At 35.4% G+C, this 27,823-nt stretch overlaps 1 protein-coding gene across 1 annotated transcript in view; it reads left to right on the top strand.

The window, feature by feature from the left end:
- LOC108750418 (nephrin-like) overlaps window positions 1-26,739 on the top strand; it is a 102,442-nt gene extending 75,703 nt beyond the window's left edge. The window contains exons 7-14 of the mRNA XM_018489835.1: window positions 5,567-5,711; window positions 7,977-8,107; window positions 10,165-10,324; window positions 11,691-11,990; window positions 12,220-12,519; window positions 18,678-18,902; window positions 21,711-21,877; window positions 26,350-26,739. Of these exons, the coding sequence (XP_018345337.1) occupies window positions 5,567-5,711; window positions 7,977-8,107; window positions 10,165-10,324; window positions 11,691-11,990; window positions 12,220-12,519; window positions 18,678-18,902; window positions 21,711-21,877; window positions 26,350-26,739 (1,818 nt within the window). The remainder of the gene's footprint in view (window positions 1-5,566; window positions 5,712-7,976; window positions 8,108-10,164; window positions 10,325-11,690; window positions 11,991-12,219; window positions 12,520-18,677; window positions 18,903-21,710; window positions 21,878-26,349) is intronic.
- The last annotated feature ends 1,084 nt before the right edge of the window (window positions 26,740-27,823 follow it).

Here is a 27,823-nt window from a genome sequence, read left to right on the forward strand (position 1 = left end):
TCGCTCGTCGAGAGTATCTCGTCGTGTCGTATCTTCTGACGGAAGATATCGACTAGAACGTACTAGGAATTGCAAAACGGCAAGTACGCCGTGTATGGGTTTAGTTGCATGTTATAAATTTGAGATAGTGATGTATTGATGCTCTTTTCTTGCTTTTTAAACGCGCTTTTATACTGCGCTTTTATTACAGCCCATGTTCTGGAGAAAATGCCTGAAATGTTGCGTGTTTTTTCCAAACGTATTAGCATGATTTTAATCGGGCTTTCGAGAAAACTAGAAGGTAAATTTTAATATTTTTAATGATATGAGATGGCCATTCAGTTAACCGGCAACATTTTTATTACGTGCACGAAACCGTTATCTTTTTCCTTATTTCTAAAATGTACAATTTTAAGTTTATATATTGCACATATGCTTGATACATTCACTAAATTTAGAACGGTACATATTATTCCATTAAAACGATCGATGTTGAAAGGAAGATTAGTAGTAGGACGACCTGACGAATATATTATAATAAGCATAAATGTAACCTGGCATATATGCATATATCCGACACAAGTTATACATTACAATATATTAAGTAATATTGTGAAATAGTAAATATTGTGAAAATATTGTGAAATATTGTGAAATATTGTAAAATAATAAAATTCTTGAATTTTGAGGAATTTAAAGTGTGATGAATCGCGGAGATTTTTTTATACGAGAAATATTTAAATAAAATTTTTTTTAAGTTAGAAATGTTAAAAATAATTTAAAATAGATTTTCTTCATCCTTTTTTGCGATAATTTTATAAATAATTTATTTTTATTTCCATAAAATTCGTATTTCAGAGACAAAATCAGCATTTGAAAATTAAAAATAAAAGAATTTGCATAGCTATGAAATGTCAATTTTTTTTTATATATATTTTTATTTACAACTAAAATTTCAAAGGTCTTATTTTTTAAACTTGATTATAAACATAAAGTCCTGCAAAAAACATATGACATAAACATTCTATATCTAATAAAAAATAAATTAAAAAACAGTATTGTTGATAAATAATATCTATTTTTATAATAATTTTAATATTTTGTTAATTCTTTTTTATTTTTATTATCATACTCTTTTGAAAGAATAAATTGAGAGTACTTTAAACTTTTATATATTATAATTAAAGCCATTGTATTAAAAAAATTTCTTTTTTAAAATTTTATTTTGCGAAGTTGGGGTTTTACTCAAGCATATTCTATATGCAACAAAATAATGGCAAATTGTAGATATCATCAAAAACATTATAAATGTCTTATTTTATATTTCTTTCCTTTTACATTTAAATTGAAATGATGTCAGATCTCATTTTTTCAAATTTTAATGTATTTTATACTAATCTAATTATACTGCTTACCTCACTCTCCAGGCAAAATGTTTCAACACAAATTCCCGGTACACAAACACCAAATTTACACTATGCGCGATTCACAAATATTAAAATACGGAGGGAGTTAATACGACTGAACTTACTAATTAAATTTATCGCGGCGCCACTCCATTTGGAGTTAATTCCTTCCATATATGCAATATTCAGTTAATGATCGAAAAATTTCATTCTGTATCATATAGTACAGTATATGATACGGTTAATAAAACTTATGGCTAATTAAGACACAATAAAACGTCAAAAAATGAACAATTAAAATTCAGTATTGCCCAAGCATAAATCTCGCGGAATACACGTATTATTAATAAACGATTGACATACCAAAGCTTTTCAATTACTTGAATTACTCGATTCGGCGGATCAAGTGTTATTTCGCGCTCTTAATCCGCGAAAATACGGGCAAATTACGTATAAATTGGGAAAAAATTTATCATGGGAAATACGTTCGAATCCAAACATTATTAAAAAAATAATTATCGCCCGTAAATCGTCTAATGAAACAATATACAGTAATTCAGCGCTTCGATTCCTGTTGCAAATAGATAAGTCAAGTGAGAGAAAAATAGTTTCGGTTGCGAGTCGTTAACAGTGAGAATTAATAAACCTTACAAGCTGGTAATTGCTATAAATTGCTTGTAAGGAATGATCGTGTTTGATATCTTCTGATACTTGTCGCTATTGCATTTCAAGGTTAATGCGATGATATATCGAATGGCTCGTATCATTATCTTACTCACTCATCACGCGATTGGTAGCAAAGTAAACATTTTGCATTTTATGGACTTTTTAGCATCACATCAACTAAATAATATTATAATTTCGTCAAATTGAGAATGTTTTCGGAAATATAATAAAGAGATACCATTACTTGAATCTTAAATCCACGAATATGCTGTAATTTAATTGATATCTATATAATAAATATATTTGTAATATATGTAAAAGAAGGGATTCAAACTGCTACGTATAATTCATCTTTTTTTTAATGTGAAAATTTTTATGGTTTATTAATTATTTTATCTAAAAAGGATTGTTATAAGAAATTTAATTCTAAAATAAAATGTATTTTTGCTCTGATCAAAGAAGCAATTATATTAATTAATTAATTATTTGTTATTACCTTGTCAATTTTCACGCTTCAAAGAAATGAAACTACATAATTTCAATAAATTAGAAAAATATTGAAAACGGTTAAGAGCCACAAAAAATATGGTGAACCGATATTTTTGTTTTTCAATTGGTTAAAATCATACAATTTTATTTCTTTCATAAAATGTAAAATTGTAAAAAACGATAATGATAAATTAAATTTTATAAATATTTACCGATTAAAACATAAATTTTATGTATGCTCATCAAATCAGCGCTGAGTATTGAAAATAAATATTAATTTCAAAAATTAGTAACTGATCGATAAAAGATGTCAGGATGATACCTATATAAATATAAAAAGCGTAATTAAACGTCAAGGCGCATAAATTCTATACAATATTATCTAAACTCGAATGACATATAATTTGAAAACTATTATATTCTCCAGAGATGTTTGTATTGTTTTCATTGTTGATTTAATCTTAGAATGCTATCATAAATTTTACGTATGTATATATGAGGTCAGAGAGCGCTAAGCTATGCTTTCAGTGGTCATTAGGAGGTCTAATCTACCATGCTAAAAGCTAGGATAAGCAGAGACAAGCTTTCAAAAATTCTATCCATTATACATACCAGTTTGGATCTCGTAGTGTAATATTAGTATTATAACGATAATATTAGTATTATAACGGAGAGCTTCAAAAGTGATTTAAATTTGTAAGCAATTTTATGTGTTATTATATACTTTTTTAAGTATCTCTCATGAGAAAACACACACAATTGGACTACATACTGTATCAGTTCAACACCGACAATATGCTTGTTCTTTTTAAGTTAATAATTAAGTTATTTGTGTTTGTTCTATATAAATCTATATTATAAATACTTTATCATTAAAAGTGTTAAAAAAATTTGTGTTACGTTAATTAAGAGGGTTATTTTCTAATATTAAAATTTACCTACCGGTAACAATACTATATCAATAGCAATAGCGTTCTAGTTAATTTCCCAAAAATTAAAATATTATTAGTGATATTATTAAAATAATTATTAGGTATTATAAGTGTAATAGTTAAGTACACCACGCTGTTTGCGAGATGTAATGGATTCTTACACATGTAAATAGAGCGAGGTCGCGCGCATCAAAGAAGTGATCGTGCATACATGTTTGATAATTACATGTTTTCTGACGAGACACCTATCCCATGTACATTTGCGTAAATGTACAGTAGCCGGTTTCGTGCACGTTAAAGTTACGCTCGCGGTAAGGGTGAAATACTCACGTGAAAGCCAGATCCTATTACACCACCCGCAAAGGTGGGTGATAAACGCCTCTTGGACTGACTCGTCCGGTCATTAAGACTTATCGCCGGATTAACGCTTGGCTTATAAGTCCTTACCTCAAACGCATGCTGCATCGCGCGAGTACGAATAATTATACCTACTAGAACTGTACACTATCCTTCTGAAGACCGAAGCTACCTTTTTAGCGAAATTAGAACTGTGCATAATTTATGAAATTGTAAAAAGGTATTTAGAATAACTTATTTCAATGCACCGCAATACGATTATTTCTTTCCCCTGTGCGGCGTGTTAAAATGCACGTATCACGTTTCTGCATTTATCATACGCAATACCTGTCTTTGACACTAATTAGCAACGAAACTTTAATGAAGCGCCTGCAAATTAATTCTCGTAACAATGTACGCGAAATATTCAATAAAATGCAGTAGCTGACAATGAGTGGATATAACTGCTGTTACTATAGATTGTTCATTTATTGTTATTCCGATTAACGAATGAATAGTATTTTGATATTAAGTATTACCCAATATTACAGTATGCATGATTTAATTATTCGTACTTGCGTACGATGCCCACTTTAATAGGCTGCGCTGCAAAAAATATCGGAAAAGCAATTAACGGATACGATATAAGGCACATTAAAATGTGTAATACATAATTATGATTTTAGTATCGACTATGAGAGTAATTTTTCATAAATCCGATACTAAACCCGAGAGATTGTTAAAAAATGTATTAATAACTTAATATTAAACAATTTAATATTTAACAATTTTTAATTTGACTTTATCTTAAGATGAGATTTAAATTGCTATATTAGCTTAAAAATCCGTATTTAACATTTAAATGATTTTGAGAAAATGGATATTAAAATTTCTAAAACGAACAGATTCGCGGTTCAGATTTGCGCACAATAATTCCGATTTTGAATAATAAAATCACTTGAGTTGAATCGTTTTTAATTTTGAATATTGCGCAATTGTATCTTCCAATTCCCATATAAATTGTAACGTTTCAAGCGCTTTCGTAAAATCGGAATAAAGTTCAATTGGTTATAGATATCTATCTTTTTTGCGGTATATCTGTACAAAAAGTTTATTAAATATTTCTTCTTTTTAATCCATAATAGGAACATTTTTAAATATTTTTTATGCTAAAAAAACGTATGAGTCCTCGAGATCCGCTAAAGATTTTTATAATTAGTTTTAAAAGAAGCTTTACAATTTTGAACTATATAAAAAATTATGACACTCTTGAATTTTGTTTAAATTATCATTGTACTATTTAAAATTAGGAAAATGTTCTAAAGTCACCAAACGTTCTAGTTGTGAATTAATCAATGATACACTATTAAATTTCGAATGTCAAAAATTATATATAACTCGATTTGAGTTATTTTTAATCATTCCTATATAGATCACTACTGCTTCTACTCGATATGTCATTAATTTAATTAAAACAATTGAGTTAAACAATTTAACTCAAGAAAATTGAATTCGACTTAAATTCAGTTTATTTACTAAGTGCATACGTATATGTTAATATAGACGTTGTTTACTTGAAACTAACTACAAATTGAAGTGATCTACATTTTGACGTATAGAAATTAAAAATAACAAAATGTTATTTAACTTAAGAGCTTGGATTACTATTGATCCTTTGATATTTAACAGTGTAAATAAAATTGTTAATAATTATGTTAATAAAATAATAATAAAAGGAAAATTGCGGTTCTGTTGCAGGTGTCGCAGGATGGTAACATGACGAGCTCCATCCTGATGTTTCAGCCTACTCTAGTACATCATGATAAAGTTATCACGTGTAGAGCTGAAAATCCTAAAGTCCAACGTGGTATAGCAGAGGACACGTGGAAATTAAATGTTTTTTGTAAGTATGCTGACCCAGAACAAATAGATACAAGATAAAGTTACACGCGATCAACGAGGCTGAAAAACGTTCTGTCGATTTTCAATTAGAAATGTCATAAAGAAAATAATATTCATCGACTGTGTATAGATTATCTACACGATACATTTTGTCTTGCACGTTGTCTCTAATACACAACAATAACGTAATATGTTTTGTTGGGTGTTATTCCGAAGACAACATATGCATAATTGGAATAATTACGATAATCTGTGTATATGATATTGGTATACGCAGAAAATAAAAAATTAAACGAGGATAATATCAGATCACAAACCGTTGGCTGAGGTAGACCACGAGTTTACATACTAGTAATGGCAACACGATATGCTCTGTAGAATCAGCACTATTATCACTGATATCATTATTCATTAACACATCGCCATCAATATTATGCAAGCGAACCAACAATATTCGATCTGTATTAAAGGATAATAACGCGCAACTGACCGTTTCGCCATTTTACACTTACTACGCGATAGAAAGCGAATAAAAAAATATCCCTTGGCGTACATTAAATAACATATATATTATAACTGTGTACAATAATTCTCTCTTTTATTTTTATATGACCATAAAGGTGAACATTAAGTTAGGAATAAAATTATACGCGTACTCTAAACTTTTCTCTTTATCCTCGAAATTTCACTTTAATCCTCCGGTGGTGATACCAAAATCTGTAATACGATTACTGACGCTGAAAAACCCATTTAATTTATGTCAATTAAAAAGCATAATTAATTTCAGGAAACAAAAAATGAATACCAAGTATATTTCAATAAGAATAATCCAAATCTGCAGATACAACATAAAGAAAACTGAATTGTTTGACACGTTTCGATAAGAGATTTATAATTTAAATAAGTCCAATAGAGATCTTAGCTCCGAAGTGTTGCGAATCTTATTCCTTTATAAGAGAGACGCAATTAGAGTGGGTAAATGCACAATTGATTGAGAATACAAAACATTTCGAGAGTTAAATACGAATCGTCGCGCATTAAACGCGCGCATCACCGCGTAAAAACAAGCTGGCGGTAATTTATCAAAGCCGTAAACTCATAAGCGAGCCATAGCGCGGGTGTCGCTTCTCTGTACAATCGACACATCGGAAAATCCGCATGCACGGCATACGTCAACGCGTGCACGTGTGCATAACGGTACGGCCGGGTGATCGTGTAGCACCGTACGCTGTCCATGTTGCGTGCGCGTGTGTGTGTATATCGAACACGGTAAACGGGTTAAAAGCCTGGCAGGCCGAAACAAGACCGTCGATATAGATTACGTTCGCGCAAACGCGAATGTAATCACAATAACGAGACGTCAACGACGAGGCCAAAATGGAACGTCCGGCGCGGCGCAACGGTGGCTGACCAGCGCGACCCGATTTATTTGCCCGCCGCGACATCTCCACGCTCGCAAATTTGAAAGCTCGGTGTGAGACAAGTCCGTTTCGTTTCGAACGAGACGGAGCCTCGTAAAAGATGATTATGTCACAACTCTCGCCGCGAATTCCATTCTGCGAATCTGGAATATTGAGATCGAAGACGGATACTTCCGTATGCTCTAATAATAATGATAAGAAAGTGAATAAAAAATTGAGATAAATTTATACTTGTAATGTTCGCAGACTCTGCGCAACTCTTTGCTTTGATTATTTTCTTCATTAAGAGAAAAGTGTGTTTGGTACTTGCGTACATACAATTATGTGGTACAAACAATTATGGTTAAGAGCTCTATTTTTATAGTTATTATTGCTATAATATTAGTAACAATAAATATATTTTTTATATATAAAACCATAAATATAATTATTATTACTAAATAACATTACAGTTATAATAAAATAAAAGCTCCTAACCGTAAGTTTTTATCATGCAATTATACACATATTAAACACTTTTCTCTTAGTATTTGGCTTCATTCAGCTTCAGTCTCTGCAATTAAAATGAGTGCTTGTATAGATATTGATTTGTGTTTTTACTTACTTATATTTATGCTTTATTTCTGCAATATTTATCGAGTTTTCTGTAAATTACAAATACTAGAATAAATAACGAACGACTAACAATTGTCTCAATCTTTCGAAATTGCGCATGCGATACAATATATAACTGAAACTAATTTTTATTAATAATTGATAAGATAATTTATCTTGAAAACACGTGCTTGTTATGGAAATTGGAGCATGGATTCATGGACATAATCGCGGACATTTCCTTCTTACAGTTGTCCCAATATTGCATCTGCAACTCGGCTCGAACATGAACCCGGATGACATCGAGGAGGGTGATGATGTATACTTTGAATGTAAAGTTCAAGCGAATCCGGGTGCCTACAAAGTCGTGTGGAAACACAATGTAAGTCAAGAGATTGTTGGGTATACCAAATACGAAATATGAGATATGAAATGCAAAAGCTCTCTGTTGCGAGTATATCCGTATTCGTGTACGCGATTGTTAAAAATTTTAAGCTCGGCAATGCAAAAAAAAAAGCCGATACCGAAACTTTACCGTGGGACGGAATCGGATAAAAACGCATTATTCGAATTGGGTAAAAACCCCAGGTTTGAGTTTGAACAATGACCTCCGGATTCTCGCGAGTGATATATTTACGCTTGAATAGTTCCTAAAACAGTTGGCTCAGAGTAATGGCTATTGCAGCCGAAACCGACAAATAGGAAACAAACTTTCTGCATGCCTCTAAAACCCCCTCTCTTCTCCTATCCTCCTCTAAATATTACCCAACTTGCGAACCGTAACGCGAACATAACGCAATTACGTAAAAGAGTATCCTTTGATGTAATCTTAAGTGTATATATAAAATTAGCTTATCCTTTACCTTAATTAAATTTCCATTTACGTAGTAGACGCGCTGTTTTAGTAACCATTTCGCGACTGTTTACTTAAAGTTACCGTAACAATTTTCTGAATAGAATACACGGTAATAAATTTCATTTCAATAAATTTTATCTTGCGCGTATTGCTGTTTTCTTTAGCATGTGTATCACGGAAAGCTTGATCTTCAACATTGTTCGAAGACCGCCTACGAAGGTGTACTGCAGCCGAGAACATTAAGCGGTATACCGATATAAATGGCAGTATAATAGTCCTTCGCTCTGCTGACGCCGTTTTTACGTCGACGTTATATTCACAGATCTCATTACGCGTCGTTTCTCCCCGCTTTTCGCCGACAATGTCTATTCACGTCTCGCATCCTTTCTACCTCCACGCTGACGTCATTATGTATTGTTTAATATAATACGTTATATTATGGCACGGTGTCCATAAATGCTTTGTAAATACGAAATGTCCAACTTTACCAACGTCGTCGTTGGTATAGCAGTTAATTAACTCGATATTAATAAAATCCCATTTAATTAAGTAAAATCTCATTCCCGCGTTGTCCTGAGCGAAGCCCGTCTATTGTAAGATTATTCTCACCTCAAATGTGAATTTCACATCTGGACAAAGGTAAAATAAATCATTCTTCTGTGCTTCGTGAAATCCGTCTCTTTATTGCGATAAGTTTGCAAATCGGTTAATTAAAAAGATGTTATAGCTCTATGAGATCAGTTAAAAATATTTGTCAAAAAATTAGCCAAGAAAACGAATATCAGTCTATATTAACTAAAAAATTTTAGTTCTGAATATATCCTGAAATCCACTGCAAAAAACAAAATGACAAATAATTCGATTTATAATGATTTATTCAGCGCAATGATCGTATTTTGTTGTATTTTTAGGCAAATTTTAAAACGGATAAAACGGATGAGTTTAAATGAACTTTTGCACGAATATTTATTAGAATGTGTCACGTCTCTTATAGAAGGTATTATGATCCTTTTGAAAAAAAACCTTAAGAACGCAAAAAAAATTTTTTTTAGCTAAACGAAATGAGCACAAAATTTTTTTGTGAATTTTGAGTGTATGAATAGCACATTATTATATATTATAATTTATTCATTAAGATTTAGTTAAGTGGGGGGGGGGGGAGGAGCAGCTAAGCAGAACATATAAAATTAAATTTGCTTAAGTTTGCTTTTGATTAATAGAATAATCTTCGAGTTAATCAAATAAGAAATTTGATTTAATTCGTAATGCTGGTTTTCCATTAAATTTGCAAGTAAGTACTGCAAAACGCGAATTTACATAAAAATCGAGGTAAATAAAAAAATAAATAACTTTTAAACCAGTAAGAAAATTATGTTCAAATTTTACACAGACACTCACAGGTGTAACAATAAAACAATTTATGAAATTATATTTATATTTTTTTGGTACTGCTTTGTGACACATACATCCTTTTCAATAATGATAACGATGGCATTACCATCATTACCATGTAGAATGGAAAGACGACTAGCCAAGAGATAACGGCAGCACTTCGATCTAATCGCGAATGCGCATTGTTCCAGGGAAACGTGATTCAGAATAACGCAAAGAACGGCGTGATAGTCCAGCAATACGATTTGGCTCTCAGAGAAGTAAATCGGTCCCAGGCCGGAAATTACACCTGCGTCGCTAGTAATGTCGAAGGCGATGGCTATAGCAATATCGTGGAGCTTAAGATCATGTGTAAGTATCCTCTGCTATCATTGATATTATACATGCGATATGAAATATCCGTCCGTAGCAAAAATGCAGATAAAAATGCATGCCGACGCGACCCGTTGCAACGTTTGCACGAAAAAGGAATTTCGTTTCAAGCACAACTTTAAATCTTCCCTCCGACACTGCTCGACCTCCTTTTGCTGAAAATAACGTTTCTGCCTCTTCGCTCGCTCTTTATAAAGCTCAGCCTCGATTACTCCGTTTTCCGCCCGAAATCTTCGTAATTATTTTGCTCGTCAAAGCGGTGCTCAACGTCGCAAATATTTCAACGTAATACGATGTAAACGACACAGCTACATAACTCCGATGACTGACATTTAAATAGCGATGTTATTAAGCGCCTTCGAAGTGGCTTTTGGGGAAAATCGCGATAGTCTAGCCTCATAATTGGCCACCGGGCTTATGAGAAGTTTCAGGGATATTATTCGTGAATAAAAAATCAAGTCAAATATCAAGACGTCGGCATGATTATTCATTTAAAAATACGTTGAAACGGACATAGGGATGAACGCGAGAGTGGGTAGTGGAAGAAAAATAGGATGATCCACGGCGAGCCAACAAATTATTCCGAACCGGCAAACTCGGATTCCCCCATACCTCCCGTTCGACCTTCGTTTACTCATTCCGCCGCGAAAAATGGGGGAAACTATTCAAGCGAGCGAGCGAATAATGCCCATCGATCTCCCCTCAAAAAGCCGAGCGGTGGTCATCCCGCGCCGTGTTTCCCTCGCACTTTTAATAAATGCGCGTAAACTCCTCGGTTCTCGATCTCCATATCATATGCTGCGGTTCTCTCTGTCCACTGTATACACTGTAAGAATTGACTGTTTTGATTTATTAGCGGTAAATGTTTATGCCGAGATTATTCTATATAGCCATCATGATTTAGTATTTGGAATTTTGAGAAAATACTCGCTTAGTCACAAATATAATACATAAAGCTCGAAAAAGCAAAAGAAATACACATTTATCTTGATATCGAAAGGAAATCTAGATATCTTGATTGAAGAAAAGTCTGATAATAGCTGCTAAATGCGTATTAATACAACGTTTAGTAAAGTTTACCAAACCTAATAATAATAATAATAATATAATAATAATAAACTACGCAAATTATATATAGCTTCTATGAAGAAAATATCCATGGAAAATATTCATGGAAGCTTCTTTTCAGTATATAGAAAAATGAATGTATTATAATTTAAAGAAATTATATTTGAATAAGTACAATTTATTTTCAAAGCTTTTCGTTTTGATGGTAAATTATTTATGAAAGCTGCAGCACCACCCCGGGGATGATTCAATAAAGTCCGTCCGCTTTTTTTCTCAGACAAACCGATCTGTGTGCCGGATCAAAAGCGAATCTACGGAGTGGCGAGGCACGAGGACGCTCGAGTGATATGCAGGGTTGAGGCGTATCCACCACCGGAGAGTTTCCGTTGGACTTTTAACAATACCGAGGAGATGGAGGATGTGCCACAGGCGCGTTACAAGAACTCAACCAGACATACCCAGAGTATCCTCACATACCGGCCGGTCACGGAAATGGACTACGGCACCGTGCTGTGCTGGGCGAGCAACACGGCCGGCCAACAGAAGAATGCCTGCATATTTCACATTATTCCTGCGGGTATGTACGCACGCAGCGTGTACCAGTAATGCCGCTCCGACCTCTCCGAGTCGCTAAGGATTTCCGTGAAAAGTTCCGGAGAAGCGTTTCTGCGAAATCTGCATGCCTAGCGTTTCGCAACGCCGCGCCGGAACAGCGTTGTCTGTTGCTAAATCAGTACCTCTCAAACAATTTTCATTGAAATAGAAGGGAAGGGAGAATTGTAAACAATGTTAATGGCGCGTTGCAGGCAAACCGGAAGCGCCATACAACTGCACGCTGACCAACCAGACCACCGAATCACTCTCGGTGGAATGCACCGCTGGTTTTGACGGTGGTCAGCCTCAACATTTCCTCCTTGAAGTGTTCGATCAGCACACGGGGGCCCTGCAGGCTAACGTCACGTCCAGAGAGAATGCGGCTTTCACCGTACAGGGTTTGGAGCCGGGCAAGGTACTGAATATGATCCTGTACGCGGTTAACGCGAAGGGGAGAAGCGAGCCGACGTTGCTGGAAGGTTTCACGCTTAAAATCGCCGAAAAGCAGACTGGTAAGTTGTGCTAGAAATATTCGCTTCTTTTCCTTGTGGGATCCGTATATCAAAAGAAGGATTTTATTAAAATATCTAAAAATTTAACTAGATACTGAATTTAGAGTTATATCTTAAAATAATTGTGTTTCGATCATTAAAATAAATTATGTAGAAAATTCATTTTATATATCCTAGCAATTATAGGATTATAGGATTGAGCGCGTTTTTAGATATTGCAGCAAAATCGTTCTTTCCGTATAGAATTTTACGAAAATTGACAAAATATTAAGTATCTTCCACGATTCACGTACCACTTCACGAAGGAACATTTTTGCTAAAGCATCAAAAATTTAGCTAGATGCGGATTTGAAAATATTTCTTTATTAAATTATCAAAATAATTATGTTAGAATCTCAGTTGATTGTTTGAATATTTAGCTATAGTTAAATATTTAGATACTTTAGCAAAATCGTTCTTTCCATGCTGGAATGACGAATTAATTGCTCCGACTAATAGATTACTCTGAAAAGTTTAACGTAAAAATACTAGCGTGTGGAATTCATAATAAGACAAATGACTAAAAAATCTATACTCCAAAGTACGAGGGACAACGTGATCACGTCGGTTGGATCCACAATTGACATTAGTCCGATCGAAATTAATAATGATTGACAACGTCAGGAATTAGGCGATCGGTCGCTTCAAGCCTACCGCTGTTGATCGTATCCTGCATCAACGAAATAAGTAATTCGATAGGAATATATGAACAAATAACCGATGCAACGCCGCTCCATAAATTATGAGACTGGCCGGAGGACGTCGGGGCTAATCGAATTAGCGAATTAAATCGAACGGACCCGCGCGGATTGTCCGTGTAACGTTTTAATCCGCTCATCCGATCCGAATCCCCGAGTCGAACTCGAATATACCACCCGGTCGTTTCTCGCAACTAAAGAGCACTTGGACCATACGAAAGGTTTCACCGCGAAAATTGAGCATCTGGGTCGAGAAATTCAATCGGCGACACACACACACACACATGTGCGCACAATCACCTGGGTGGATATTACGCAAGTTATGTCCACGTCACATATATGCGCCGGTGTATGTGAATTGTTCTACGGAAAGGCCGCCCGCCGGTCGCGAGTAGTAATCTATTCCGACGTTTTCCAATCCACTTACACGAAACGGCCTCGACCAAAAATTGGCAGCAGCTCTGGCGGTGCGTAAAACGCGCTACAGCAAGATTTACTCCGTGCGCTCCTTCGAAACGCGAATGCCCCTTCGCGGCTCGTTTGAACCGATGCCCTGGCTTATTTTCGCTGATTCGATACAGCGACAAGGAGGCAAGAAGATCTTGCGCTCTGATAAAGATGGAGAGAAATTCCATATTGCCGGAAGGAAAGATGGGTAATATTTGTAGAGTGTAAATAGTCAGAGACAGGTATATCGTGAGTAATTACGAGAATTAATCTCACCGTCCACTTATAATTATGTATGAAAGCAAGAAGGATATCTACGAAAGTAACGTGAAACTTTCCGTTCCCGTGAGCGATATAATCGCTCCAACGAACATCTCTGTGAAGGAGACGCACAGAATAACACGCTGATGGAGCCCCGCACGATTGCTCGCCGTAAAATCACGGAAAATTGATATAACTTTGCGAGGGGTCGATCGCGCGAAAACTTCCCTTAGCCTGTAACAAGAATACATCCTTTGTGACGCTAAAGGAACATATGAGTTCTTGGGAATCACTAAAGTTTTTTGCTATTAATTTTTGACAAAGTTTTAAAATTTTTACCTATATATGAAAAATTTCAATACTTGAAAACTTAGCCACATTTACTTCAATCTTATTTAAAGTATTAGGTTAAGTAAAAAGTCATCGCGTTTTTTTAAAAGACATCTATCAGTAAAAACCGCAATTACTTTCTTACCAACAATATAAATATATCTTGATAGAGTAAAGTTTCAGCTTTAAAAATCTCTTTTTTAAATTATACGATACGACAATTTTTAATGGAGTTATGAGCAATTAAAGTCAAAATAATTCTTTTATTTAATCCGCGATAACTCAGTAATCAAAAGTCGTAGGAATATTAAAAAAAAACGATTTTGTAGGGAAAGTATCAAGCTTTCACGATAGGTAATCGAAAATTTTCTCAAATTCGTTTTGGACACGTTACAAATCCACAAAGTGAGAAGAAAATTTTTCGTCTTTTTCAGCTCGTAGTTTTTGGTATGTAAAAATTATCAAACTCATATAAACTTAAAAAATGTGATAAGCTTTTAAAAGTAGAGATTTCAAGCTTTAAAACCCTTTTTTTAAATTTGAATTTCATTCATTATTGACGAAGATATTGTATATACAACTTTGAGCTAAAAAATACGCGATGACTTTTTACTCAACCTAATATTAACAAGTCACGCTTCCTTCTTCGTGTTCGTGAAGAATTCACGTTTACGTACAACTCTCGATCTGGCGTTTACTCGATGTGTATAATATATTCAGAGACAAAGAGATTTCATAAACGGGAGAGGGAGGAGGGAGGACGATACGACTTATGAAAACCGAGAAAGGCGAATTGAACATTGGACCAACTACCAGCGACGAATCTCACGCGGTTGATCTCAGTCGAGACGCCCGAGAGGATGAATCTGGTCGAATCCATCCCTCAGCCGCCGCGTTCATTCCGTAGATTTCTAACTGGTAGGATATCTCGACTACTCTCCTAGAACAGATATACTCGACCCGGGTACGTGTATATACATGTACCCGTATGTGTGTGTGTGTGTGTGTGTGTGTGTGTACGCGCGCGCGTGTATATATCGGCCCGGGACGAATTTACAAGTGAAATTGCTCTCTCGGTCAGTTTCCACGGTGCGATTCAAGCGAGTACACCCGTCGCGCACTACCCGTAGTGTATATACGCCAGGTATATAAACCGGTGTACGTATGCAGACGGAGTAGTCGGTTCGAAAATCGATCCTCTCGCCGCGAGAACTCGACGAGTGTGAAACTTTAATAAAATTTCGGAATCAGCTACCTATCTTGGCCGCACTTGGCCGTCGTCGTCTTGTCGTCCTATTTCCGCACCTCATATTCCGCACTTCGCGAAGAACGCGGGAGGAACCTCTCGATTCCTCTCATTCACATGAATGCCTTGAAGGACCCCTCGCACGATCATGCAGAGCTGCTGCGTTCGGAAATTTCACCCAAGTATCCTAGTGTGTCATTATGTCTTTATCATTCAATAGACGTAAAATAAAATGACACACTTGGGTACTCGGCTGAAGTTTCCTGAACGCAGCCCTATCTGGAGCCGAGCAGCACTTTTAAAATCTTAACTCGTCGTCCTCTCAATAAGATAAACGTTTCCGGTGGCCGAACATGTATACATGTCTGGATATTTACACAAAATTTATTATTAATCTCAAATGCTTCTTTTATTACAGTATCAATTGTGCTTACAATTAAATTATAATATTATATCCAAAGTATTATAATATTATACTTACAAAAGCATTTGAGATTAATAATAATATATACGAATAAAGTTTTATGCAAATGTCTGGACACAGATAAATACATCCGGTCACCAGGTCCGGTCATTTATCTTATTGCATGAATCTGCGGCGTGAAGGCGACAAATTAGCACGTAGCTCGTAACGCGTGCAACTTAAATGTAGCAGCAGTCAGCACCGACTACGCACGGCGGATTCCTACGATGTAGGAAATACCACTGCGAACAGCCGGACGCAGCCAGCCTGCCCGAGATTCTCTGCCATAGCTTTTAATTTGATCGATCCGAGAGAGAAAAAAAACGAACAGAACGTTCTATTTCCGCGATACGATCAAATACTCGCGACGCGGGCGAGCTTAATTCCATTTACCGCGTAGGTACGCAAACTTTTGCGACGTGGAAATTTCCGGCTTACGACTAGCATCGTACCGTATCGCGATGGTTCGGTAAATATTATTGATGGAAGTGTGTGTGTGTGTGTGTGTGTGTGTGTGTGTGTGTGTGTGTGTGTGTGTGTGTGTGTGTATATATTAAAAGTTCTTTCACGTTACGAAAAATAAACAAGATATACCCACGGGACAAAACGTAATTTGTAGTTCATCATGTGCTAGTATCATCGGTATTTAATGGTAACATACGATATTTGTATTGCAACCTGGTTGAATATGATTTCGTGTCGTACATTTCTCCGCAGAATGTCAAATAACGATTTCGACGAAATAAATAACGATTGCTGCAAATGAAACAAACAATTTAAATCCATCGAGCCAAATCAACCGAAGTTTTTAACATGAAAGCAATGATGAATGAAAAAAAAGCATTAGTAGATATTGTTCCTGTTCATCATTTTGTAACTTAATGCTCGACACAATTGATCAAAAACGAAACGAACATTACGATTGAAATGGCTCTCTCTCTCTCTCTCTCTCTTTGTATATACTGACTTTGACCATTTCATTATTTTAGAATTTTGAGTGTTTTAATGATGACGCTTTACTTAAAAAAAAAATGATAACGACAAACAAAGTATTCGCTGTTCTTGAAATCTAATGCGAATTATAGATCGTTTAGAGAGGACTATAGGGAAATTACACGCCAGAACAAATTGCCGAACAAAAATACGTCTCTGAAAATCAACTAAAATTGAAAACGGAAATAGGGGAAAAGCAGAGGTGACGATGGAAAGTAGATAGCAGGTAAATATCATGGGTATCCGGTGCACTTTCGCCTTGATTAAAAATTAACGTGCACTTTGGCTGTGCATCGGAGCACAGAGTAAAAACACTCGGTCGCTCGTGACTAAAACGAGTGGCAATTACGAGCGATGTCTCTCAGGAGGTCCGGGCTAAGGAAAGAGATTAAAAAACGGACGGGTAGAACGATAGCGAGTGTAGTGCGCGCGCGGGCGCGCACGAAGGCATGAAGACGTGGCGAAAGACGGCCTCGTGGAAAATTAAACGTCGCCCGGGAACGGTGTTTAAACGCGGAGAGATATCAAAAGGATTCGAATTCATTAATCTTAGAAATGGTAGGTAGGTAGGTAGTCAGATGGCTCCATTCTCGCGCCGGCCAAATATCTCCTATCTTTTTACGGCGTAATGCGACTTTAACTCGTTTAACCCGTTTACCCTCGCAGCCCGTCCGGAAAATTGTCCCGCCAGCACTTCCCTCAGAGCTGGTTTATATTGTTTCGCGCGAATGAAATATTTTCGTAGCGGAAAAGCGCCGTATGCAAATACACGAAGCACATTCGCATTAATTGTTAAACATCCCGTTACTACACTTACCGTATCGTCGCAACTTCGATCTCATTTCGATTCTATTACGGGGCACGGATGGATTTTTTAAATACTATACAGTAAAAGGCATTTTATACTTGTGTTAAAACCAGTCCTTGTTAAAATTGTTGTGTTGAATTTTTAACATACCAGAAATGTTAACATATAGTGGCTGGCAAAAGTTTCCAGCCAACGTATTATTTTACATTTTTTCCACACACAATCTGTTTTTTTTTTAATTTATATTATAAGTTAATAACATTTTTGTTATAATCAACTTAACAGCACAATGTTTTAAATACTACATAGAATATATTAAGTACTTCTACATTAGAGCTTTATTTATAAATATTCTTTAAGACAATCTAAGCAATACGATAAAATATATTGTTCATAATTGAAAACTTTTGGAAGTCACTGTAATATAATTATATTATTTGAATATTTTGTATTAAATTTATATTTAACGACTTTTACTGCTAAAATAACATAAAAATAATAGTTTTTAAATATAAATTCTAAGATGAATGAATAAAAAACGTAGATGTTAATTTGATATAAATATTAATTCTATTAATATTTTATATATCTATTAAAGAAATATGCTTCGCCCCCATAATATTTCCAAATCGTTTTTTATGTTAATTATTTACGTAATTTTTACCTTTTTTATTTCTAACATATTCATCTTATGTTAAATTAACATAAAAAGTTGAGTGGATTGTTTCCATAAAATGTATTTTTAATACAAATTTTCCAACGACGTACTTTTTTTTTTTTTTTCCATATAATCACAAATTTTCAATGTCCGCACGAGCGGGAAAACTTTACACCGACATGCTTGCACGAGAGCAGTGCGCGTTTTGTTCACAGGTACTCCGGTACCTTTCGAGTTCACCCCGTTACTCGGGAGTTTGATCGGCGTGGTCGCCGCACTTCTACTCATCACCGTCGCCATTCTAGCAGCGTTGAAAATGAGGAGCGAGAGGCGGGCTCAAAGGCCAGGCGATTTACCTTTAAAGAAGGCTACCGCACCGAGTTCGGAGGACCTTTACGACGCGGACGACAGAAATCCGGACGTTGTGCCGACCAACAAAGGTATGTTCCCTAAGAATGCGTCTTTGTATGAGAACGGTGAATGGGTTAATAAAAGGATAAACATCAAACAACTTTGTGTATACGAAAAATTTGCACGACGCTGAGCAAACGTATCACGCCTGTCAGTTTTATTATCAAATAATTTAATAATATTTTACGTCGTTTGATATGCATTTTACACATGAAACGTGTAAATGCGTAAATAAAAAATTTGCAAGTATCCTATGCGTAACCAATGCACGGAGCGCACGGTTGCGGGAATTCGGACAATGCACGAAATTATTTGGCCGCGTAAATCGCGTACAGTAACGCAATGCCTCGCTGTACACAACGACGAATAAACGTGTAACATACGTCGATCGACTCATACTCGATTTGCGTTTGCCCTGAAATTTTTAAACGTATGCATCCGACGCTGTATGATTAAAGACGAAGCATAACGTGATGCAAGTGCACTTATACTGCTTTCTGAATGGCATCACGTGTAAACTTCTACGTATTTACTACATATAGTTGCCAAAGTTTCCGGACAACATATAATTTTACAGTAATTTTTATGTATGTTTAACGTGTTTTAGATTAGTTGATAGAATTCTATTATAATCAAGATTTTAAATATTAGAATTTAAATATTAAGAGTTAAAGCTTTTAACAATCGAAATTTATAACGGATCTTAGATGCTGAAATAATTTTCAAGTGAATTTATATTGACTACATATATAGTCATTTTAACTGTGCTTAAATATTAGAATATTAAAGTATTTGAATATTAGATCTGTACTTTGTAAAGAATCTTTATCTAAGCAATACAATAAAATTACATTGATCGAAGCTGTAAGTAGTCGAGAAAAATGTGATACAGCAATACCGTCGAAAGAGATTCTCGATTTTGTATTGTTAATATAACAAAATACTGCAAGCAATTCCAAATTGCACGTGAATAACGTTTTAATTTTCTCTTTATCTTTATCCTTTTTCTTGAAAATTAGATAACTAACTAAACGCTTAATGACTCCCATCATATGAACGAGATTGGTGTCTGATTATTCCACTTTTCTGTGCGTATGCTTTAACGAACTTACTTAAGGAACACACCAAGCTTTCAATCTGGATCATAATTAAAAAGAATCACTCGCGTTGAAACGAATTTCCTACCCGTTTAATCTCCTTGTTCCTTTTATGTCTATTCTTGTTTTAATAAAACTCTATGCATTGCTTATAACTTGTTTAAACTTCTTGATTTCATAAACTATAAATTTTTAAATAAAATTTTTAAGTGGATTTTTTTTTATTTTTAAATAAACTTTTTTTTAAACATAAATGATATATTCAGTTGAAGCAATATTAGATCAGAAGTTCAGTTTTACTTAAATTAAATTTATACGAAGGAAAAAACGAAAACGAAAAAGGAAACGACAGGGTTAACGTTGCTGTTACGAAGGTTTGATATTTCGACTCGACATGGAAATTTTATCAGCTACGTTGCCCGCCGTTAGCTTTCAAACGTAATATCTGATTGACAGCGATCGAGAACACTTGATCAAGTGTACTCGAGAATTCGGAAATTCATCGGACTCTATTACGAATGCGCCACGATTCGTTAACAGCATCGCGCAACGCTATGCTGTGCGTCATTACATCGTTCGCAGTAATACCGCGGGAACAGCGCTGGCGAATGCGCGGTTATGGTTGAATATACAGCTGATAACCATAGAACTTAACTCCAGACTTGTTAATAAATTACTCGGCCGATTACAAGAGAGACTTGTTCATCGTGTTCGCTTATGCGAATCCGATACTCAACGTTCGAATAGTTGCCATCGCCCCGATAAGCTTTGTTAAATCTGCGATATGATCATAAATAAATTCTTTGCCATTTTTTTTATGTGAAAGAATTAACCTTTTATAGACACACATTTTTCTCTATTGTTTTTGGAGCAATCAACAAAATATCGAGTTTTTCTATAAAAAAAAAAAAAAAAAGAAAAGAAAACAAATTATTTCCCTTATAATTATGAGTCATTTTATATTTATAACTGAGTACGAATTATATTCGGGACACTAATTTGTCTGAACCGGATATGTAATGTTAACTTAATGAAGAAAATTACTCTGGACACGATATTACTTAGTTAATTATTTAATCACGATCAAAACGATATCTGGTTATGTACAAATTACTATTTAATTAACATATCGCATTAGCATACCACTCCTCGATGAATTAAGCCAGGTATATCGATACATTAGTAATGCCTTGTAGTTATTAGGTTATTACGATAAAGTTCAGTGCACCATCGCAAACATGAATTAATGATTTAACTAGTTTAATAGCGTAACGAACACATTATATCACGGTTTTCTTTTCGATAAATGATACAGCAAACTCTATGAATAATTCGCGCAGCCGTGGCGCTTCGCAACATTTAATTAATTTTTAACGAAGTAGATTATATCAATAAAGTATTTTAGAACTAGAAATAAAATTAATTTACGACGCGCAAAAGAAAAATATTTCATGTCTTAAGTAAATGTATATATGGTTAAGTATTATTCGAGAACCATTAGGTATATTTATTCTACAGCGATAATATACAATATTATATATCAGGAATACATTTTCGATTTTTCATAAATGTCTCGTACAACTTTTATGTTATTTGAAAAGTTCACGCTTAGTTACATGTTCTAATCGATATGTCAAGATCCCTTTGAAAAGCAGACGTGAACTTTTCAACAAGAGCGTAGCTGATAATATCTTGCTGCGAAGCAAAGTGGAAATTTCTCACATGTACTTGAAATGAAAGATTCAGATTATCAGCTGACCGGCTCGACTTCCGGCACACCACTGGCAACGCAAAACACACCGGATGGCCTTCCACCATCGTCCCTTCCGACCCAGCAGACGAATAATCACCTACAAGGACTTCCCGCCTATTCACATAACGACTATAACAATTATCCCACCTTGCCGGTAAGTAACATGTTGAAAGTTCTTTTTTTAGTATAATTCATCAATTTCCTCCACCATATATCAGCAACAAGTCTAGTTTTCGACGATATAATGATAATAGATGTTTAATCAAAATTCGGAAAATTATCGTTCGATAAAAAAATCACTTTTTTTCTCTTCGAAGCGCTGTGGTATAGCCCCAATTTTTTTGTGTTGGACACGATGCCTTCATCAGAATGTGTAGCATATTAGCAATTTTTAATAAATTGAAGTGGTTCTAGCCATTATTCACTTCGTTCGATTTCGAAGGGAATTTGTAAAACAATTATATTTTATAGACTATAAAAATGCATATGTAAATATTTTGTAATCGATCATGTCGAATATAATTAAAAATAGCAGATGCAATATAGCAGTGGTGAAAATAAAAGGTTCATTGTAATCTTATAAAAATGTATATGTGCGTAGGAGTTTTTGTAAATTACATTGATGTCAGATACGAGGTTTAAATTTCAAAATTTTAAATGACAGATGCAGTATGACGGACGTAAAAATGAAAATTTCATCAAAATCTCGTAAAAATGCATACATCACATTTTCACGGTCATTGACGTCAAATATGATTAAATTTCAAATTGACAAATCCAATATGGCTAACACGAAAATAGAGAATGTCATTGAAATTTCATAAAAATGCATATGCTAAGGCTTTTCAAATCACTGATTCATACCCTTCCCCTGCGCATGTATACATCGGTATAGATAAATAAAAAAATAAGTAAAAAATCATACAGTAAATGCTCAAAATCGGAACATAAAACATCTTATGATATATTAATATACTCTTTGTTCGAAATGTTGTCTACAAATGAAAGTAAGAGCTGTAGTGAAATGCGTGTCACCCGTATAGTGACAGTCAGCGGCAGTCAGTATTATAGTAAATATAATATAGATAATATATTTCGATACATAAGATAGATAATATGGAAATTGAATAGTGTATTATAATCATACGAAACGCTTTAGTGAATAGCTACCAAATGCAAAAGCCAATTCTCTAACAAACTCTGACAATTCCCTCCAGAATCTATGTTAAATTATACTTTGTTGTCCCGCTCGTAACTGTATGTCGCACAGTTGCTATAGCCATTACGTGTAAATGGATGTTCTGATTTTATGAGAGGGAAATGAATGTAATACGGCCTGCTCGCAGCAAAGAGAGACTTTAAACAATTAAAATCGATAGTTTAAATCACGAGAATTTTGTTAGTCAAGCGAGCGAAGGACGTTCTAATAAAGTTAATAGGTTCATCCAATGGGATGGGAAACTAAGAAAGTGGAGTGCAAAGAAATGGAAGAAGCGAAACAGTTTGCCGAATCGTACCGTTGTCGTCCCGTTGTCGCGTCGTTCTCCTTTCCCGTTGAGCTTCACGAAAAGCTTCGGCCTTTTCAAGAAAGTCCTCCAGCGGTGTAGTTTGAAATAACAGTATCCATCCGGAGAGGATGGCGCTACGTAAAGTTTCAACCGGAAAGCAACGCTTCCAGCTGCAGCAGTTCGAAACTAGAAAATTGCACTGTCCACGTCTCGCCTCTCGATTTTAGGAAACATTCTGAGGTCGGAGAAATTCTAACGCCATGATACAGATAACGATCTCTTTCCGAATAAAATTATTTTTCGTACCACGATTATTAATCAATAAGTTATAAACGCGAAAAAAAGATTTATGCACAGAAAGGGTGATTTTTTGTTGAAGTACTTAAAAATTTAATCAGATATAGATCTGAAAATAATTTAATTGAACCATTAAAAGAATTATGTATACAGCACTCAAACATTGATGACAGTGCTGCAAGTAATCTAACCTTCCACCAGCAATAAGAATCTTTAAAAGCATCATCAATTTTGATAGAAAAAATTAAATTTGTAAAAAATAAGTAAAAACTATAATCTGATTTCTATGATGATAAAAACTCGTTAAAACTTTGACAAGTATAGAATTTGTTCAGATTTTTATATAATCCGGAACAATACAAAATTTGCTCTGATCCTTTTCGAAGATCTGTATTGCTGACGGAAAGGCTAAAATTCACATTACCAGCGAAAAATTAACATTCTAGTCCTTAATTAAACGTCCTAATTATTTTGATAATAATAAAATTATTTTCAGATCTGTATCCAGCTAAATTTTTGGATTTTTCAGCGAACACTTGTCTTTTTTTTTCCGTTTGTAATTCGCGGCGACGAGTGATCAGAATCCAAATACGCACTCCTCTCGTTACGTTCGCGCTTACTCCCTCTCAAATTTCCCCCGATCTTCTCTTGAGTCCGTTTCGTCACGATTCATTGAAACTTCACCCCCAATTTCACACCAAATTAATTGCTAATTACTGCGGGGAAAGTTCTGTTAGTGAAACCTCGGTAGGAACAAAACTCTAGAGTGGAAAACTTTGATTATCGCTACTCGGATTTTCGGATTTCGTATTCTCCTCGGTTAATTGTTGCTTTTTCTTTAAATACCAATTGTTCAAATCCTCCCGTTGAATTTGAATCGTTTTCAGAATCGATAGTACAAATGATTATCGGCGTTGAATTTCTCGTAATCTTAAGTGCTTGTAGAAAATTGTCGGAGTTTGCTGAGTTTCGATGAAAAAAAATATATATGGATTTTCCTGTAGAAAATGTAGATAGTAGTAAAACGCAATACAAAAAAGCAGCTTGCGTTTTGAAAATCTATGGAACTTGCAATTTTTTTTCGATTTTTGCATGATAAAATCCGATGAACTGGTTCGCTCCCGTAAACAATTTCATTTGCTCTTCCACCATATTCCATTGCGAACGAACATTCTCCGTGCTGTTTTGCGTCCAATTTATAGGAAATGACGTCGGGCACTCGAGGGTTGCTGTCCTAAACAGTCGGAGGAACTCTCGCCGTCAAAAGTTTTCGTAATGCGAGCCAACTAGTCCAGGCAGTCTCTTAGGAATATTCAAGAGCGAAAATTTCCAAAGTTAGACTTGTTCGTGTTATCTAAGTCTTGCGACTAGGAAAATGCGACGCGGAAACTCTCGCTCGATTTCTTCGAAATGTTTTAGCCCTATCACGAAAGTTGGGCTATTCGCTCACGCGAATAGGGGATTATTTGAATGTCCGGTCGCGGTACGCGTCACAGTATAATGGTTGCATTCACTTTAGCGGATTACGCCTCGCGTACACATCTATAATAAACCAACGCTAATGTATTGAAATTGGTTTAATCTCCTGTTACCCACGTGTCATTAGACATCCGAGCGGACTTGTTGCATAATGCGCAGTAGATTCGATCGATGGAAACAATACGCGTACTTAATCCCTAATCGGATTCAAGGCTCATGTAGAACCCGACGATTAACGTATGTTTCAATAAACTTCATTCAGCTGGACTTAGCAGAAAAGTCCTGTTTGCTATCGCCTGTCAAGTAGCATATTCATAACTAAAGTAATTGTGTTGCCGTCAACGTTTCAATGTTCGTCGTCACTTAGCTGCATGATCACTGTTATAAAGTGTAATCTTGTTATAAATCTCTCATATTGTTTTGTTACGTTAACCTTTCATTACTCGAATGAGCTGTCTAGACGCTTTTATAAATTCGCTAAATGTAAATGCTATTTTGCATGCATTATTACATTCAGCGCAAATTGTTTCACAATTTGAAAAATATTTTTTACATTTATTTTTATCTAAGTGATGTATAGATGGAATATTATTAATCATTATTTAACCCTTTGAATAAAGGAGCTTTTTAACGAAGAGACTTAAAAAGATTTTGATTTCTAAGAATTTCAGGGGTTGATGAATTCGATTCTGGCTATAAAATTCTAAAATTGAACCCAGTTTTAGAAATATTCTTGGTATCTCTAAATTTGAATGTAGTCCGAAAATATCGAATCTCAAAATGGTAATCTTCAATAAACGACCTTAATGTCAGAGTTCATAATTAGAGATTAAAAGTCAGTTTGAAAATCAGTACTAATTGTTTGCGTAAATAACACCGATGAGCTTTAAATTAAGCGAAACTGAAAGTTGAAGCGGAGCTTGATGTTACTTCGTAATAAAAAAATTTCGTAAAACTGAGTTTTATGATAATTGGATTATCAGTTTTAAGAAATTTCATTTTTCATTTTCAACTTTAAATACTAATAAAACATTATCAAATTATTTCGTATCTATAAGCCAAATTTCATGAAAACTAAGTAAGCAGTTAACAAAAAATAAAAGAGCGTGATCCCAAATGAGATCATCGATCCACAAAGAGTTAATTGTAAATCATCAAAAAAAAAAAAAAAACACAATGAATTTAAGCTATAATGTTAGGATATCAGAAATACACACCTCACACATTAAGTATTATAATATTAAGTTAAAAGGAACTAGTAAAATTTTCTTTAAACTCATAATTTCTTTTATTTGCGAATGTTTCTTTTTTGATGTAGCACGTCCAAATCTTTTCCTTTCAGTTATCTGGGGAGGTGACATACGCCGAGCTGTGCCTAGCGAGACCTACCACTCTGTCGACCCTGACGACTGACGCCAAGCTGGCCAGCCTCGGCGGCGGAGTCGGCGGTCTGGGTGGTCTTCAGGGTTACGGCAGCGGTCTCGGGGTGATCGTGGGCGGCAAGCCGTACACGAAGGAAGCCACAGTCTATGCCTGCATCGACCACAACGCCAGGCCACCCAAACTGGACGTCCCTAACGTGCCGTCATGCGCGACCACCCCTATAACGGCGGCGAACGTACTCCAGGATTCCACCGTCGCCACCGTCATGAGCAGCAAGCAGCACCACCCGGCGAGAGAGGTCGTCACCGTCCGTACGCCCCTGATCTCGACCCAGGAAAGCTGCGTATAGGGACGCGACTCCGACGCGCTCAACGTCAACGAGTACTACGTCTGATATGGCCGCCGGCTCGTGGCGATCGTGTGCGTCTTCATGGTGCGCGACTACCTTCCGATTCCTGGACTCGCGGTGCTTTCCCCGGTAACGTTCTCGAATTCTCGAGAAAAGGTATACCTAATATGAATGATGAGTTTCGTCCGGACGCGAGATGCTCGCGCCGCTCACATCGAGCGACGTGACCGCTCGTTTTCAGACGTATGGACTTTCGCCCAACGACGACCGCCATGTCTGCGGTGCTCGTATCTGAAAACAAACTTCTGATCGTGACTGACGACGCCGTACAACGAGGAAAATGAGGTTTTCAGGCTACGCTTCGATAAGATATATTCATATCTCGTATGAATATACCGAGGTAATATAACGAAACAGCTAGACGTCTTTGTATGCAACCTATTACATACATACGGTTTGCAATCCTATTAAGGTAGCTGATACAAACGTTCAGGACTGACCAAATAATCTCTTGAAGAATACATATCGAAAGATTCCAATATCGGGATAACATAAATAGCAACCAAATTTCTTCATTTATACATTCCATTGTGTTCCGAGTACACGTATGACAAAATGTTATGTGATATAAAAATCTGTGAAAGCAATTTATATCGAGTTTATCACTGCCCAATTTTCAAAGGTTCCATTTGTCTTTGGCAAGACATCGTGAAAGTATGCAGAAGAAACTGAATAAAACTAAATACTACTGATGAACCAAAAGTGTTTATTAAAACAATTCTAGGTTTCAAGAGAAAAAAAACTCACACATTCCAGATTTACACATATTATAATTTATATCGTAACCAAAAAAAGCCAAAGGGAAACACATGTGTTTATATTAACATATCGTTAATCGCACGACTTACGAAATTTTTCACGAGAGAACATCACCACGTGATGTGATCGCTTTTCATTCTAAAAACATCGGCGTCGGAAAAAATCCATTGATATTTATCGAAGAATCCATTGAATTGCCATTGTAGCGGAAAGCACCATGTCCAAAAACCTAGGTTTCCGCGGATGTTCTTACCGCGAGAGAGGA

This window comes from Trachymyrmex septentrionalis, unplaced genomic scaffold, assembly GCF_001594115.1.
Source record: "Trachymyrmex septentrionalis isolate Tsep2-gDNA-1 unplaced genomic scaffold, Tsep1.0 scaffold37, whole genome shotgun sequence".
NCBI classification, from domain to species: Eukaryota; Metazoa; Arthropoda; class Insecta; order Hymenoptera; family Formicidae; genus Trachymyrmex; species Trachymyrmex septentrionalis.